Source organism: Varanus komodoensis, unplaced genomic scaffold (genome assembly GCF_004798865.1).
Source record: "Varanus komodoensis strain SLA01 unplaced genomic scaffold, ASM479886v1 scaffold52, whole genome shotgun sequence".
NCBI lineage: Eukaryota > Metazoa > Chordata > Lepidosauria > Squamata > Varanidae > Varanus > Varanus komodoensis.
In genome coordinates, this window is record NW_025336114.1 from 5,352,369 (window position 1) to 5,365,506 (window position 13,138).

Genomic DNA, 13,138 nt, shown 5'->3' on the forward strand with positions numbered 1-13,138 from the left:
GTAGAACACCCACTGAAGGTCTCTTGCTGCCTGAAGCAGAAGAACTCATGCCGCCACCATCGTGCAATGCTTCCTCCCGCTTGTGCAGCGCAACTCTCCATCCCTGCCTATCACTGCTGTGCCGCAACCTTCCCTATCTCCCTTTTGCCTCCGGATGCCTCCCCCCCCCCCGCCCCTGCACCAACTGCAGGCCAGTGAGCTCCCATGGAGCAGCAAAGGAAAGGCAGGCAGCTGGCAGTGGTAGGACAGAGGGTTGCACAGCAGCAACAGGAAGGAGGGTTGAGATCTTGCTGGCTCAAGGCTCTCCTGATATCCCAGCACAACACTAAGACCTGAGGTGCTGGCCATGTGCTGCGAATTCACAAGAATCTCAAAGTCCTGCAGTGGCAGGGTGTGAGCAGTTTGCTCCAAGCACCCCTTCTGGCCGTTGTGCCAGTGCTGCAGATCCCGTGGCAGGAAAGGGGCTGGCAGGGCTGCCTGGAGCTTGCACTGGAGTTGAGAGTGGGCTCCATAGGTTGGGCTCAGCCTGGGGTGGGGCAGGAAGAGCTACACAACTCCACCTTTGTCACCTTGTGTAGGTGCCTCATCCTTTATGGATGGGCTGGCCCTGACTTGCAGAAAGCAAAGATGCTACATTTCAAAACTTTAGACACCTGGTTTTGATTGTCAGATTAGTTTCTTTTGCTGCACTCCTACACATGTTTAGATAAAAAGTGTCTTACAACCCCCAGCATTTCCCAGCCAGCCATGATTTTCTGTCTAAACATGCATAGGATTGCACTCATACTGTTCCTGCATTAAATAGAATAAAATCCTTTATTCGGCCAAAAAGTAGGTCCAATTCAGACAAGATGGCATCATGAGAAAAGCCTTTACTATATGTGCTCTATCACATTTAAATTATTATCATATAGCATTTATATCCTGCTTTTGTTCCTCTTGAAAGGAACCCAAGGCAGTTTACAAGGTTCGGCTCCTCTCCATTTTATCCTCCCAACAACTTAAGGCTAAAGGGCAGTGACTAATGCAGTTAACATGGGTGATATCCTATTCAAATATGCATATTAGTACACAATGGCCTGATTGGATGCACTGTTGGCACACCAGTGGGCTAGGACACGTGTTAAATGCATTCAAACATGACCGTGTGAATGTAGAAAGTGCAGACAGGTAAGACATTTCTGTGTGTCCCAAGTTGTACATAAATCAGGCTGTAAATATTTATGGGTTGAGCACATAGAGCTTCTGCTAAGCAACCATACAAAGGAGGCAACCAGAATTGGGCAGCAGGCTGAAGGATGTCAAAGTGTATGTGGCATTGCTCCTTTAGCGCTGGGAAGCTTATCTTTTGTACATGGAGCAGAGTTAGCCCATGAAAAGAAAAGTTCTGTGTGCAGCAAAGCTCCTCTGCCTGCCTTGTGCCTTCTCCTGTAGGGGAAAGGATGCAGGGCAGGTGAAGCTTTAGGTGTCTGGCAAGCATGTCAGGAAGGTCCTTCCACTGTGTCTGGCAGGAACTGGTTTCACCTGCCCCACAGAGTCCCAAATATTCTGAATGAAAAATACAGTATAAAAACTTTGGTTCACACCAGGAAATTGCAGACATTAAATGAATATGTTCTGCTTATTTCTGTGACCATTCTGGAGAATGTTCTGAGTCCAGTTTCCCTCTTCCTTCCTCAATTCAACTGTCACCAGGAAGCATTGTGAAGCAGCTGTTTTCTTCCCACTTCTGTGGCTGCTTACATTCTCCTGAAACTTAGCCTGAAATAAAGCTCTATGTATTTTTAGGATAATAGCTGCAGCATGCATGTGACTTTGGACATTCCTTTCTGACATTCTGGCTTTGAATTTAGAAGTCATTTCTTTTGAGCTGTTTTTGTTTTGCTGATTGTGCATAAAAAAGCAAATATTTCAATACAGAAACTGCCAGTTACCTAGTCATAAATTTGCCTGAGCATGCAAGGATACTATGATGAAACACTTGTTAGCATTGTATAAACAGTTCAGTGCATAAATAAATATACAGAAGAAATAAGCATTGGGACAAAATTTATCCCCAAAAGTCAGCCACAAAAGGCTAGAACTTCTTCCTTCAGAACTAACGATGCATGTTGCTTCTCTGTTTACCCCTGCTTCTACTTCTGTTTCTTTACCCCTTTTGCCTGTGTTGAAGTTTAGATTTTAAGGTCTTAGGGGCCTGGACTTGCACTTTCATAGTCTGTAAAGCACCAGATTCACTGTTGCCATTGCAGTACTAGTGATTATGATGATGTAGTACTCCACAGAGTTGGGAAATACGGTGCATGGAGCTCGTCTCCAGGCTTTAACAAATATCTGCTACAGTGATGGATTCTGCTTATATTGTAAACATGTGGGAATTCTGGGTACAGCCAGAGCTTTGCCTGCAGTTTAGAGCCTCTCCAGCCAGCAGCTGGAGTTGAGGAGCTGGAACACTGGAAAGCACTGAAAAAGTATTTAAGGGTTCCACTGAACTCTTGGTGTCTGACCTACCTTCACCATACCTGACTAAGGGTGCCATCCTTTCAGAGATTATGATCATCCTATGCAGGGCAGGAAGAACTGCAGCAGTGATCTTCTTCCCATCCTCTCACCTTGTACTTTTCTCTAGACAGACTTTTTACCTCCCAATCCAGCAAAAGCATTTTGGAGAGGGAAGGGAGGCTGACAGAAGTTCAAAATCACTCATATCCTAACATCTCCAGTCATATCCTCTCCTTGTTTACCAAATGCTTTTTCTGGGGATGAGCTCTGTCCTCAGAAGACAGCTGCCATAGTCCTTGATAGACCAGCTGCAACAGCTGGCTGGGAGGTTGGAACTCTGAGTCTCCCTTCCAAGGTCAAAGCTTTGTCTTTGACACTGTAAGGAGATTCCATACAATGCTTTGGCCCCATCAAACACTGTCTAGGGACCTTAGGTTTGCTCCCTCCCTATCTTTCTTGAGTTACTGCCCTCAAGCAACTGGTAGATCCTGGAATGTTTATCATGGCCACAGTGCCCTCATTGAATCTGGGCCATGGAAAGACACTTTTCTATTTGTTCTGGAGTTCAAACTGTTTGAATCTTATTTTAATGTTTTTTAAGAAAAAAAAGTCATTGGTGCTTCAGGGAGACCTCACAGAACATTTCAGAAGTAAAAATAGCTCATATTACAGAAATTATGAATTACTGAATCCTGTCATTCTTTGTTAGTGGTTCTCATATGTCTTGGCTAAAGCTCCTGCTGGTTTTGTTAATGCATGGAATTAAAAGGTGTCTCAAGTTCTGCTTTTCTACTATCCTGAGAGAGGCTGAGATAATTAAAACTATTTCCAGCTATTTGTGTTTGAACAAGGAAAGATCACACAGGAAAGATAACAACCAAAAAGATAACAATAACAATACATTATGCTTCTGTAGCAATTTTACAAGATTTCCTCACTCTTAAAAAAGCCATGAAAATGGCTGGAAACTTGGGGAGAGGTCCTGGAGGCTTAGAATGGCATAAAAAGTCCCTGCCAATTTTCATGAGTGAAGGATCATGAGAACACTATAAATGCTCATATTGAAAAGCCCAAAGAGAGAGAATAAATTTCTTGTCTAGCTTCCTGACTGGCATGCATCCTAAACTAGGTATGGCAGAAGGTAGATCTACTAAGTAGGTTTTTGTATGAATGCCAATGAATCAGGCAGGATTTTTAAAAAACCTCACTCATTAACAAAACAAATCCCTCCCCCCCCCCCCCAATTAAGTGGCTGGAATCCTTGATCTGTACTAAATTTGATGATGATCAGTACTTTTATATGCAGGGTTTCCTAGTATATAATGGAGTGTACTAGGTTCTGGTTCTGCTCCCAAGCTACTATTGTGCATTTCATCTTCAGCTCTACTAAAAAAATTAAGTAAATCCCACATTCCTGAAGTCTGATGCTACTTGCTCTAAGCTTTCCAAATTGTAAAATGGAAAAGTTATACTATGTATGTTTTCTTCTGTGGTTTGGAACCCAACAGATGGGTCTTTTGTCTATGATATACAAGAGAAAAAAAAGATGTGTATTTTAAATGAGCTTTATTTAGACCAGAAGTTAGCCTTTTTTCACATTGTTGTAAGGAAGAGATGCAATTACACTGCAGGGCTAGAGAATGAAACCTGATTAAAGTACAGTCTGATACCAAACCACAGAATTAAAACTGATTGATCCATTTCATTTAGCAGCACCTACTACTTGTCTTGCTTCTTCCCTATTTCCGCTCTTATAGCAAGCTGCAATCTCCAAACAAATGGCCCTGACTCCTCCAAAATCAGGGTCACATGTATATTTCAAGCTTTGCTTGTGAGGAGTGCTGTGTAATGCTAGCCATATTTATCTATTAGGATTTTAACCCATCCTGTCTAGGTAGCTCAAGACAGTTTAAAACATATCTAAGCAACCAAGCACTTAAAATGAAATCTAAAAAAGGTAAACATTTTATGGAGTTTCAGTAGGTACATTATGACATCTACATACATGCTAAAAATTAAAATGGGGAAGTTACATTAATTTTACTCATAGAAAAACCAGCTTTAAGAAGTGGCCTTGGTCACAGCTCTGTGCAAGATACCGAAATGACTGTGAAATATGCAAGGCAGCACTATGCTCTTCAACAGCTCCCCTTTCCATGGGGCTTGTGCAGAACGTCACAGGAGATGTTTCTTAATTGTGGAAGCATTTAGACTACAGGAAAAGCATTTCATACCACTGTATAGGAAAGTCCACTAAAATAATAGCAGTAAGACTGGTAACTGGAGGAACAGACTAGCACAGCCTTCCCCAGCCTGGTGGCCTTCAGAGGCATCTGGACCACAGGTCTCAGAATTGCCATCCGGCAGGGCCATTGACTGGGAATTCTGGATGTTGCAGTCCAAATCTGTCTGGAAGGCACAAGGCTGGGGAAGGCTGGACTAGAATAGCAGGATCATGTAGACCAGTTGGTAGATGTTTGCGATTATTGCATCTTTTCACTTGCATTTTTAAGGCATATTTTACAAAGACTATCAATGTCTGCAGTGGTGATTCTTGTTCCTCTCTTTCAGGGATCTGGGCTGAATTCAGTGTCAGAGAAACTGCCAGGGCCAGGGGCACCAAAAATATCAGCACATTTTAGCTTGAATCTCTTGCCATCAACTCCTAAGTCTTAGGAGATGCATTTCAATATTTTGGAATGGGAAAAACTGCACAAAAACTCAGAAACCAACAAAAAATGGGAAGTTGAATGAAAGGGGTGGGACCAAGGGGAGTGTGTTCATTGGATCCAGATGAAATTTTAAGACACAATCCTATGCATGCTTTGATACAAAACAGCCCACCTACAATGCCAGCATGCTAGGAGTTGTAGGCCTTTTTCTGTCCAAACATGCATAGGACTATACCTTTAATCAAAGCAGAAGTTTTGCACATCTCTTTTCTTGTTGTAAAGGAAAAAAAAATCATTTAATTAGAATTTAAGTAGAATGAGGAAGAGAAAGACCACTATGAAACTCTGACTTTGAAGCTGTACTCTTATGTACACATTGATCAAATTCTTCCACACTGAATTCATTTTCTCCAATAGGAGTTCTCTGAATGAACTCATTAGTATGTAAGATATTTCTCCTGAAAGATATGTTTATGTCCATGTAGGATAACCATATGATTGAGTCTAGCTTGCTGCACACTTGACTGTACCCACAGTGCAATCCTGTGGATACGAGACAGTGTCTAGATGACCTTGGACTATTTTGGACTCCCAGCTGCATCCTTGGAAACGTGCTCCGAGATTCCTCTGTTCCTCCCAACTTACATGGAAAAAAACCCCATGATGGTTGCTTTTCTGCGCTCTCTGGTACAAGCAGAGGAGACAAAAGAGGCAATGCCATGATATAAGATATATCCTGGCAGCATCACAGCTTCCTTCCACTGCACTCCAAGGTGTGTCACCAACAGCACAAATTGGCCATGTAAATATTTTGCATGGTGGAAAGAGTGCTGAGGTAAGCTCCACAGGATGCCTGCAGTCCTCTGAGTTTGGACAGCTAGGGCCATCTGGACTGGATTATACCCTAAAAGTCTTTATGCAGGCTGGAGAATGAGCATTCTGATGTACTAGATGAAACAATGTAGTAAGGCTTATTTTAGCCTGCTTTTTCAATTTTGGTAGGAACTGTCATTCCCTGTTTCTGCCTCAAAAAGATCAACCAGATCTTAATGTTTCATTTTCCACCCCCTTGCAATATCTGACAGCTTCTCATGAAGAAGCTGTACTCAAGACATATCCACATCAATGCTGTAAAAGCCTAGGCTCTGACAACATCCTCTCCTCCTTCTGCCTGCCATTTTTCCTAGCATTTTCCTAGCACTGTCTTCTTCAATGAATCTTGCCTACTCCTGATTTACTATCTTGGCCAATTGTAAAGCATCCTGCTGCATGAGACCAGGGGTATATTTCATAAAGTGTTCTGATTATAGTAGTCACCAACCAGATACCTCTAGAAAAGGAGAGCCAATGTTTTAGCCTACAACTCCCACCATCCCTCACCACTGGCTACATAGTTTGGGTTGATGGCATTTGTAGGACAAAACGTCTGGAGGGCCATAAAGAGCCTGTTCCTGTTCTAATAGCATAGAAACAGATAATTGAAACCATAAACTTCTCCTATTTCTTAATTCCTAGTATTCAGAAATATGCTCCCTCTGAATTTGAAGGTTTTATTTAGCTGCTGTGGCTTATTTGCCTACTTCCTCTGCCCACCGCTAATCTAAGCTAGGTTTTTAGAAATCTCTGGGGGAAAGGCCATGTTTGGGCTTCTTGAATCCTCATCTCATACTGGAGAAAAAGCAGTGCAACTCTCCTCCTCCAGCTGCTCTGCCTGGTAAGAATACCTCCACTTTGAAATTTCACACTGAAGCCTTGACTTCACAGTAGCAGATACCTCTTGGCAGTGATGAATGTAGAAAAATGTCTTGCAGGAGCACTTACATTCCCTGTGTGTTTCCGAGGGAAAGTAAGAAAGATATCTGTGACAGTTACAACTGAAAATTGATGTGAAAATAACAGAGGAAGCTACTATTTGAAAAATGTGAAAGTACTTAACCTAAATGTATGAGGTTGTACAGTGCATAACATCAATAGCAATATGAAGGGTGATCTCCTTAGTATCTAACAAGAAGACAATGATCTTCATTTTATTGTAGGAAAGGCAGTGTTTGAGTTCAAGAGAAATTTTGACTTGTTTTGTATCTAAAAATGAAACTATGATGAAGCAATGGGGGATATATGGAACTTGGCCTTGGTTTATGTTTATTTTTAAAAGAGTATATATATATATCTCAACAATCAAAAACAATCAACAACTGGAAGAACTAGTTATCTTTCTCTTCCCCGCATAGAGGGGGAGTGCATAGAGCCCCTGCCTTTGAACAGGAACCCCGGGGTAAAGGCTTGGAGAAGAAGGCTGAAGTACTTCAGTGCAGACATTCCTACCTTCCCCCTGCTACTGATCAACACTGGACTCAAGAGAGATGGAAGGCATTTCCTGCATTAGCCAATCCTGTTCCCTTCTTACTGACTCACCTTAAGGGCTCTCACCCTCCACACGCATGTGGTATCAAATCTGCATCACACTCACAGTTGTACATGTATGTTTTAAGCTGGATGTCTGGGAACACCTGGAGCCAAATGTGACAATCATATTTAGATTTCTATTTATTACATACATTGAGAAAGCTTGTTCTCCATTCCTCATCTTGTAAGATTGCAACCCTTTGGCATTTCCTTATATAATAAATAATCTTGTGTTAAACCCAGTTAGGCTTTATTCTGAATAGACATGTGTAGCGACTTGCCTTATTATTGAGGAAACAAAGTTGCCCTGAACAGATATCCCTTCTGTAATGACACCCTGTGGTCCCAGAGTTCAGTAAAGGTACATAGATATTGAGCACCTATTAAGGTTGTTTTAGTGTTAATTTTCCACAAGCATATGGGTGACAGACCAAGGGCACAATTCTTTGCTCAACAGGGGAAAAAACCCAGGAGGGAAAAACCAACTGGGGAATGCACGGGGTTACAGGACTTTTTTTCTGTTGGAACATGCATAGGATTGCACCCAAAGAATTAAAGTTATTTTTGGTTTCCTTAGTGATCCTGTTGTTTTCTTATGCATATTCTTTTTCTTCCTTTTTATACTTTACTTTTATTTCTTTTCTATAAAATAGAATAAAATCTCACGGGGAAAACAAAAATATGGCCGTTCTTTATGTTATTGATAGAATCAGGACACCAGCAGCACACAGGACCTCATCCTGCTGGGCCTTCCGAGGGAGCTTGTCGGAGAACGCTTCGGAGTCCTCCCGGCCTGCAGGGGCCGCTGTAGGGTCCTGCGGCAGAAGCCATCGAGCCCTGCGTCTCCACCCGGGCCTGATAGTGGCTGGCTGACCCCACCCATCAGCAGCTGAGAGACTCGAGCCGACTGTGTGAGCGAGCGTCCGGAGGCAGAGCGCGGCGGCGGCGGCGGCGGCGAGGCCGGTTCGTTCCAGGGGACAATAGAGGAGCTAGGCCTGGCTGCGCTGTGTGATCGGGGGCCGGGAGCTGAGGCAGGGGGCAGGATGCTGGCGCTCTTTACCAAGCTGCTGGACTGGTTCCGGGCACTCTTCTGGAAGGAGGAGATGGAGCTCACCCTGGTGGGGCTGCAGTACTCGGGCAAGACCACCTTCGTCAATGTGATCGCGGTAAGATGTGCCAGGTCACGGACAGCTCAGCCGGCTGGGCCTGGAGGAAAGAGCCGCTTTCCTCCTCCTCCTCGTCTCTTTCACGGCATCTCCCCGCCCAGGCACCAGGATGGAGGCCTCCCTCCTATCGAGGGGCAGAAGGACGCCCCTCCCCAAATCATGTGGGTGGAAGGAAGGAAGGAGAGCCCCCCTCCTCTCCCTTTCCCTGGGCTGGGGGACACGCTCTCCTTCATCCCCGTCGTCTTTCCGTGGAAAAGAAAAGTAGCCGCTCTCCTTCCCTCTTTCTCCCGTGTAAATGGGGTGTGGGTGGGGGAGGGGAAAGGCAGCGTGTGCAATGCGGGCAAAACATTTTTGAGCCCTCTCGCATCACCCTCCCCCCACCCACCCTTCACATTGCTTGCCCTCCTGGCTGTGTTTCTGATGACGACGAAGAGGCCGGTCTCGAGTTTTATTTTTTAAATTCTCAGTTTTCTAAAACCGAGTCAAGAGTTCGGGATGCCTACATGTATTTGGATTGGAACGTTTCTTGATGTTCTTGTTTGCTGCTTTTTAATTGCTGTATGGGCTGGAAGCTACTACTGAGTGAAGAATCTTGAAGCCCAGGTTTGCTGTATATAGGTTGGGTCCCTGGTGGGGCGAAAGGAAGGACGCTTGTTCTATCTCCTGTGATGGATGGTAATTTTATCTCCATCTTTTCTGATCAATATGGCAATTAGCAGGAACTGTGTGCCTGTGTTTTGTTTTGTTTTAACTTTAGAAAATGAAATTTAAAATGACAGGATTTGCTGTGAAAGTCTTTCATAACACAGTTTCTAATGAAAATGTCTTGGGAAAGAAAGAAGATCCCAGATGCTGAGTGCTTTCCCAGATGGAAAGACTTGCTCCCTCCCCCCCATGTACTCTGCAGTAATGGCTTCAAAGTGTGCATTTAATGAAGGTAGGGACGGGGAGGAGGCAAGAAACATTAGACAGTACATGGGATGGTGAATATTATCCATGGGGAATACTGATAGTTATCTTAAGCTTTCTGTCCCAGGGCCTTGAATGGAACCTGCTGAACTGTGAGAGCTGTGCTGTTGATTTAGATGGGTACATTGTTCTAGGTGAGTTTGCGGAACTGGAGTTCTTCCATCTTCTGCCCTTCCTGGAAAGAGGATTGCAGCATGGCTCAGGCCAGAATCACGCGGTACCTTCTCTGAATACTAAGCATTTTTTGTTGGTAGAAGGAAGTAGATGGCAGTCATGAAGGTTGCAATTGTCCGTTGCCTTTCCACATCAGACTTTCATAAATTTGGAGCTATCTTATAATTTAATCTAAGCCTTTCAAATAGAATCCTAAAGGCAGGCTTGTGATCATTTGCCTGGCAGTTTTCATTTATCAGAAGAATCCAGTATTTTATTACCACACCCATGCCCCATAAATCCTTCTCAAAAAAATATTTTTACTTTACTATGAATGGATTCTTCTAAGTAATAATAGAAATTGGAGCATGTGAGACATTTGACTCAAATGTTTTAAAATTATATTTTGTACTATGAATATATTTTTGAATGATTTGCAGTGTACTTGAAATATACTTTCTGGGGTCTACTTTTGGATTTATTTGTAATGCTTGGTAAGGTGGGGAAGAGAAATCTGTAGATATTTTTTGCCCCTCATTTATGTTCTGTCTTGGTTTCTGAACATGAAGACATGACAATGCAGATTGGTAGTATGCTTCATAGCAAGTTCTCTTAAGTGTTAAATATGGTCTATCCCTGTCCCCTGATTCAGCAGTGTTTTCTGGAAAGAGGCATAGTTGTGGCACAGCACTTCTAAAGGTTCCAGTCAACCCCTGACTTGGTCTCTGGAACTATGTGCTAACACGTTCTACTATGCTTATTTAGATTCCCCCCCCCCCCCAGAACTACCCAAGACATTGTTAATCCCTAGAGCAGCCCTGTAAGGTAGATTAAGCTGAGAGAGATGACAGCTTGCTTGGTGAGTTTCACAACCAAACAGTTGACTGAGCCTTTCTCAGGCTTTGTTTGGAATGGTGGTTGAACAAAGCAACGCATTTTCAGGGAAATATACCCAGGATTTCTCATGGACCTGCACAGACTTTCATTTCCCTACTTTACACAGTAGAAGCAGGCAGGATGGTAGGTGTTGATGCTGCTGCTTTTTCTGGCAGAATCCAGGAACCATAAGAAATACACTATCTTAATTAATTAATTAATTTCTGTACAGCCCAACATTCAAAGCTTTCTGGGCAACAGAACAACAGTACATTAAGAATACAATATGAAATACACCATATTAAAACATGTATTGTTTAGTACATGTATTGCATTATTACACGTATTGTAATAAAATTTGCAATACAAAATTTAAAAGATTAAAATATATATAATAACTAGAAGAAAATCTTAAGACCTGTTTAAAAACTAGCATGTCCCAGTAGACTAATTGAATGCCCTGTAATAAAGAAAAGATAGTAAAGTTGGAACCAGGTGGGCCTCAGTGGCGATCCCATTTCAAAACTGGGGGGCCACCACTGAAAAGACCCTTTTCCTTATTTTCACTATCCTGCCTAGGAAGTAGGCCTTAGAGTATGAATTATGACTTTCCATCAGTGTTAAAGGATTCCGGGAATCATGTCAACCTTACAGCATGAGAACCAAATTCTAATTTGAAAGGGCCTTGAGGGTCATATTCTGGCAGATAGGCATGTTGGGGGTGGGGGTGAGGAAGCTGAGGACACAGGATAGAAAAAGGCCAAAGACAGAAAAAGCAGAGTTGTAATTAGTACCAATGTAGATGCTTCTCAGCTAAGGATTCAAAAGGCAGGTCAATTCTATGTAAGGCTACTCAGCAGTAAGCCTCAGTTCAACAGCTTTCAGACCTGCAAAATGCCCCCCTCAGTGCTGTGTAACAGGACTCTTGCCTGCAAAGCACAAATCAATTATTGGCAGGACATCTAAAGGTTAAGTGCCCTTAAATACTATTTTAATTGTCTTAAACACCCCCTGACAACAAACGTTTGTGGCCTGTATGGGGAATTAACATGGGCTTTATTTGGCCCACAGATGCAAGATTGCCCATTCCTGGTCTTAGGCCTTTCCCTGCTCTATGTAAGTTTGAGAAGAATGAAGAGAAGTGATGCTGGTTGTAAGCAGGAAAAAAATGAGCCAATTCAGATCCAGGCTGAAACTTTGGCCTTAAGATGGAATGGATTGTGCGTCCATATCCAATGGATTTATCCCTTTCTTCTCGCCACATTACTAGTTTGAACTTGGTTTTTTCACTGCCAAAGTTTGCAACATACTGCTAGTGCTTCCTTTTTTATGGGTTAAATTGCTGTTATGATGACAGGATAACTTTAAGGTTATGGCTTATGATAAGAGTGGGCCAACCAGTTTGTTCTGCAAAATACTGGTATTGGGCAACAACTGCCAATTTCAGTGTTTGGGATGATAAGAGAACTTGGCAGAGGTGGTAGAAGCTTTTGGTCAGTCTTCTTTTACAGTTACAGCCTCTGAGGACCGGGTTTGGGAATAGGTGGGTGGACAGAACCGTGGGAGACTTGCTACCTTGTTAGTGAAATGATCTGATTCTCACAAAATGCTAACCTGTGGTTTATTTAACTCAAGATTTGCTGCCTACCCAAGGTTTGTCTGGCAGGTGATAAACAAACAATGGTTCATTATCTCAATTCATGTCTTACTTTTCTTGTTTGTCTTTGCTGCACTGTAGTAAGTACATGTAGAGTGGTTAGGTTTCTTGACTGCTTCCTTGTTCCACTTCAATCTGGAAAAACAATCTGTGATTCTGGGTTACCCGTAACAATCTCTGATTTTTTTAAAAAAACCAAGGTTCACAACCCAACAACAAACTCTTTCTGAGTTATTCATGGTTAACAAGCTTGTAAGCCATGTCTTAAACAGCACCTAGAATATACTCTTCAGCATAGCTTAATAAATGGTTACTAGCCATAATAAGGTCCAGATCCCATCTCCAGATATTTTTAAAAATATGCAGTGTAACACGCATTACTCCGTATGTATTTTTTGATGGTTGTCTGTTTTATGCATTATAAAATCTTCTGTCCTTAGACAGAGAACTTACTAATGCTGCGTAAGAGTGTGAGTTGATGTAAAACAGAAGTGGACAATGTGTGGTCCACACATTTTTTTAAGACTGAGAGTTCCCTTCTAGAAATCTTTTTGACCCTTTTTAGTATTCTGTAGCTACTGTGGAATACAAAAAGAAGCAAAATAAGTTTGAAAGCAACCCAGTTTTGGACCTTTGGCTGCTCTGTAGTCAGTTTGGATACCATCTTATTTTATTTGTACTTTATGGGCCCCTGGTCCGCTAAGTGTTTCCCAACTCATGGGAATATGCTAGGTCAG

General features: G+C 42.6%; 1 protein-coding gene across 1 annotated transcript in view; it reads left to right on the forward strand.

Annotated features, from left to right (window-relative positions):
- Positions 1 to 8,480: 8,480 nt before the first annotated feature.
- ARL8A (ADP ribosylation factor like GTPase 8A) overlaps positions 8,481 to 13,138 on the forward strand; it is a 35,866-nt gene continuing 31,208 nt past the window's right edge. The window contains exon 1 of the mRNA XM_044447504.1: positions 8,481 to 8,746. Coding sequence (XP_044303439.1) covers positions 8,624 to 8,746 — 123 coding nt within the window. The 5' untranslated portion in view covers positions 8,481 to 8,623. The remainder of the gene's footprint in view (positions 8,747 to 13,138) is intronic.